Source organism: Nannospalax galili, unplaced genomic scaffold (assembly GCF_000622305.1).
Source record: "Nannospalax galili isolate Female #2095 unplaced genomic scaffold, S.galili_v1.0 scaffold734, whole genome shotgun sequence".
NCBI lineage: Eukaryota > Metazoa > Chordata > Mammalia > Rodentia > Spalacidae > Nannospalax > Nannospalax galili.
The window spans coordinates 3,479,234-3,483,166 of record NW_008337073.1 but is presented as its reverse complement, the minus strand read 5'-3'; the positions used below and the strand labels follow the sequence as shown (position 1 = coordinate 3,483,166).

General features: G+C 52.1%; 1 protein-coding gene across 1 annotated transcript in view; it reads right to left on the bottom strand.

The window, feature by feature from the left end:
* Positions 1–3,933, bottom strand: part of Ccdc38 (coiled-coil domain containing 38) — a 62,790-nt gene that overhangs the window by 26,290 nt on the left and 32,567 nt on the right. Inside the window, 2 exon segments of the mRNA XM_029563106.1 lie at positions 2,702–2,875; positions 3,564–3,674. Coding sequence (XP_029418966.1) covers positions 2,702–2,875; positions 3,564–3,674 — 285 coding nt within the window.

The following is a 3,933-nucleotide window of genomic DNA, read 5'->3' as shown; positions in this document are numbered from 1 at the left end:
AATTCTAGAAAGTCCTAAAAGGGGACAACAGCTAACTACCTCTTTGAGTCTGACCTTAGATCACTGGAAAGAAGTCAAGAGCCGAGCCCACAAGCAATCTATGGAAATCAAGAAAAATCAATAGATAACCTTTTGTTCCTCCGAGTGGCCCATGTTTAATGTCGGTTGGCCTCGGGATGGGACTTTTGATTCTGATGTTATTTTGCAGGTTAAAGCTAAGATCTTCTCCCCTGGACTAACGGGACATCCGGACCAAGTGGCCTATATAGTCACTTGGGAAAATCTCTCCCTTGACCCACCACCGTGGGTGACTCCTTTTCTCAGTCCTGCACGAAGAGTCCCCCTCCCTTCTGCCCCTAATCCGGACCCTTCGACCACCTCCTTGTGTCCTGTTGTGGTAAAACAAAAGCCTGTTCTGCCCCCTGATGAGAGTGCTCCTGCTGATCTGCTGAGTGAGAATCCCCCTCCCTACCACCCTCCCCCGCAGGCCGCTGCAGCTGTTCCAGACGAAGCCCAAGCAGAAGGACCGGAGGTCGCTCCCTCCCCCATCGCAGGGCGACTCAGAGAAAGAAGAGGACAGGGAGATTCCTCACACATCCTGCCCCTCCGACTCGTAGGAGGGAAAGGAAACCAGTTTCAGTATTGGCCCTTTTCTGCTTCAGACTTGTACAACTGGAAAACTCATAACCCGTCCTTTTCCCAAGACCCGCAGGCCCTAACGGCCCTGATAGAATCTATTCTCCTTACCCACCAACCCACGTGGGACGATTGCCAACAGCTCCTGCAAGTCCTAACTACAGAGGAAAAGCAGAGAGTCATTCTAGAAGCCCGAAAGCATGTCCCGGGGGCAGACGGGAGACCAACCCAATTGCCAAACGAGATCGAGGCTGCCTTTCCCCTCACCAGACCTGCTTGGGATTTCAACACGGCTGAAGGTAGGGAACACCTACGTCTTTATTGCCAGGTGCTTGTAGCGGGCCTCCAAGGGGCAGGGAGACGCCCCACCAATTTGGCCAAGGTAAGGTCAGTGACACAGGGAGCAGACGAGCCACCCACTGTGTTTCTAGAAAGACTTAAAGAGGCATATCGGAGGTACACTCCCTTTGACCCCGATAGCCCCGATCAAGAAGTGAGTGTCTCGATGTCTTTCATATGGCAGTCAGCTCCTGATATTAGGAGTAAGCTCCAGAGAATGGAAAATCTGCAGGGGCAAGGTCTTAGAGACCTCTTAAGAGAGGCAGAGAGGATTTTTAACAAAAGAGAAACTCCAGAGGAAAAAGAGGAGAGACAGAAAAGAGAGGCAGAGGATAGAGAGACAATGAGAGACCGAAGGCGGAATAAGGAATTGAGTAGAATCCTGGCCACAGTAGTGAGAAAGGAAGGAAGAGGCAGAGTAGAAAGGAAGGGAGACAATCGGCTTGTCCGACTGGAAAAGGACCAATGCGCTTACTGCAAGGAAAAAGGACACTGGGCAAAAGATTGCCCCAGGAGAAAGAAAAACCCAGAAGAAAGAAAAGCCGAGGTCCTTCAGCTTGATTAGGGAAGTCGGGGCCAGGAACCCCCACCTGAGCCCAGGGTAACTCTTCAAGTGGGGGGAAGGCCAGTCACCTTTATGGTAGATACTGGGGCGCAACATTCCGTCCTCACCCAGATGACTGGCCCACTCAGCAAAAGAACTATATGGGTGGAGGGGGCAACTGGAGCCAAACGCTATCACTGGACTACAAGCAGGAAAGTCCAGCTTGCTTCAGGAACAGTCACTCACGCTTTCCTGCACGTACCAGACTGCCCCTACCCCCTACTAGGACGGGACCTACTAACCAAACTTGGAGCACACATCCATTTTGAAAATAAGGGAGCCAAGATTACTGATTCTAAAGGAGCACCTATACAAGTGCTCACCCTTAAATTAGAAGATGAATATAGACTACATCATGATCCCCATCCTGCCCAAACAGACATAGACCAATGGCTGGCCAAATACCCTGACGCTTGGGCAGAGACAGGAGGAATGGGATTAGCTATACATCGGCCACCCCTAATTATCGAATTAAAGGCCACCGCGGCACCGGTGGCTGTTAAACAATATCCTATGACGGCCGAAGCCCGCCAAGGAATCAGGCCACATATTAAGAGACTGCTGGAGCAAGGAATATTAATCCCCTGTCGGTCAGCCTGGAACACCCCTCTGCTGCCTGTTAAGAAACCAGGAAGCGGGGATTACAGACCAGTACAAGATTTAAGGGAAATTAACAAGCGGGTAGAAGATATCCACCCCACGGTCCCGAATCCTTATAACCTGCTGAGCACCTTGTCTCCTAGCCACATTTGGTACACCGTACTGGACTTAAAAGATGCCTTCTTCTGTCTGAAGCTGCACCATCAGAGTCAGCCCTTGTTTGCCTTTGAATGGAAGGACTCCGACTTGGGAATTTCTGGACAGCTTACTTGGACACGACTGCCTCAGGGATTTAAGAACAGCCCCACCCTCTTTGATGAGGCCCTACACCAAGATCTGGCTGCTTTCAGGACCCTCCACCCTCACCTGATCTTGTTACAATATGTAGATGACATCTTGCTGGCGGCAGAGACACAGGAAAAATGCCTGGCAGGTACGGAGGCTCTTTTACAGGAACTGGGACAGATGGGATACAGAGCCTCAGCGAAGAAAGCCCAACTCTGCCAGAAAGAGGTAACCTACTTGGGATACCGGCTGAGCGGAGGACAGAGATGGTTGACATCAGCTCGCCAGGAAACCATATTGGGTATCCCAGCACCTCGTGATCACAGACAGGTGAGAGAATTTCTGGGGACTGCCGGGTTTTGTCGCTTATGGATTCCAGGGTTCGCAGAAATGGCGGCCCCCCTATATCTCCTGACCAAGACAGATGAACCCTTCATCTGGGAGGATCACCATCAACAAGCCTTCGACCACATAAAGAGGGCTCTGGTGGAGGCCCCGGCTCTTGGCCTGCCTGATCTAACAAAGCCATTTGAACTGTACATGGACGAAAAGTTGGGGTACGCGAAAGGGGTCCTGACCCAAAAATTAGGGCCATGGAGACGCCCTGTAGCCTACTTGTCAAAGAAACTAGACCCAGTGGCAGCCGGCTGGCCCCCTTGTCTGAGAATGGTGGCAGCCCTGGCAGTCCTGGTCAAAGATGCCTTTAAATTAACTTTGGGTCAGCCTCTTTGTGTTCGAGCCCCCCACGCCCTAGAGTCTCTCATCAGACAGCCCCCGGATCGGTGGCTCTCAAACGCCCGGATGACTCATTACCAGGCTCTGCTTTTGGACTCTGACCGCATCCAGTTCGGACCCCCCGTCGCTCTCAATCCTGCAACCCTGCTACCTAGCACAGAAGAATCCGACTCGCAGGGCAACCATGACTGCCATCAGGTCCTGGCGGAGGTTTTCGGCACCAGACCAGACCTGAGCGACAAACCACTGGAGAAGGCAGATCACACTTGGTATACAGACGGGAGCAGCTTCCTTGAAGGGGGACAACGCCGGGCTGGAGCCGCAGTCACCTCAGACAGCAAGGTAATATGGGCCGAGCCCTTACCAGAAGGAACGTCCGCACAGAAGGCCGAACTGATAGCCTTGACACAGGCCCGGCGGCTGGCAGAAGGTAAGAAGCTGAATGTGTACACTGACAGCCGGTACGCCTTCGCCACTGCACACATCCACGGAGAAATTTACAAAAGAAGGGGGCTTCTCACATCAGGAGGGAAGGAAATAAAGAACAAAGCAGAAATCTTGGCACTATTAGAGGCTTTGTTTTTACCAAAAGAACTCAGCATAATGCACTGTCCAGGTCACCAGAAAGGAAATCACCCTGAGGCGAGGGGAAACCGCCTAGCCGACCAGACGGCCAAGGACATTGCCTCCAAGAGTCAGGTTCTGACTATGCAAATGGACCCTGAACGCCAGAG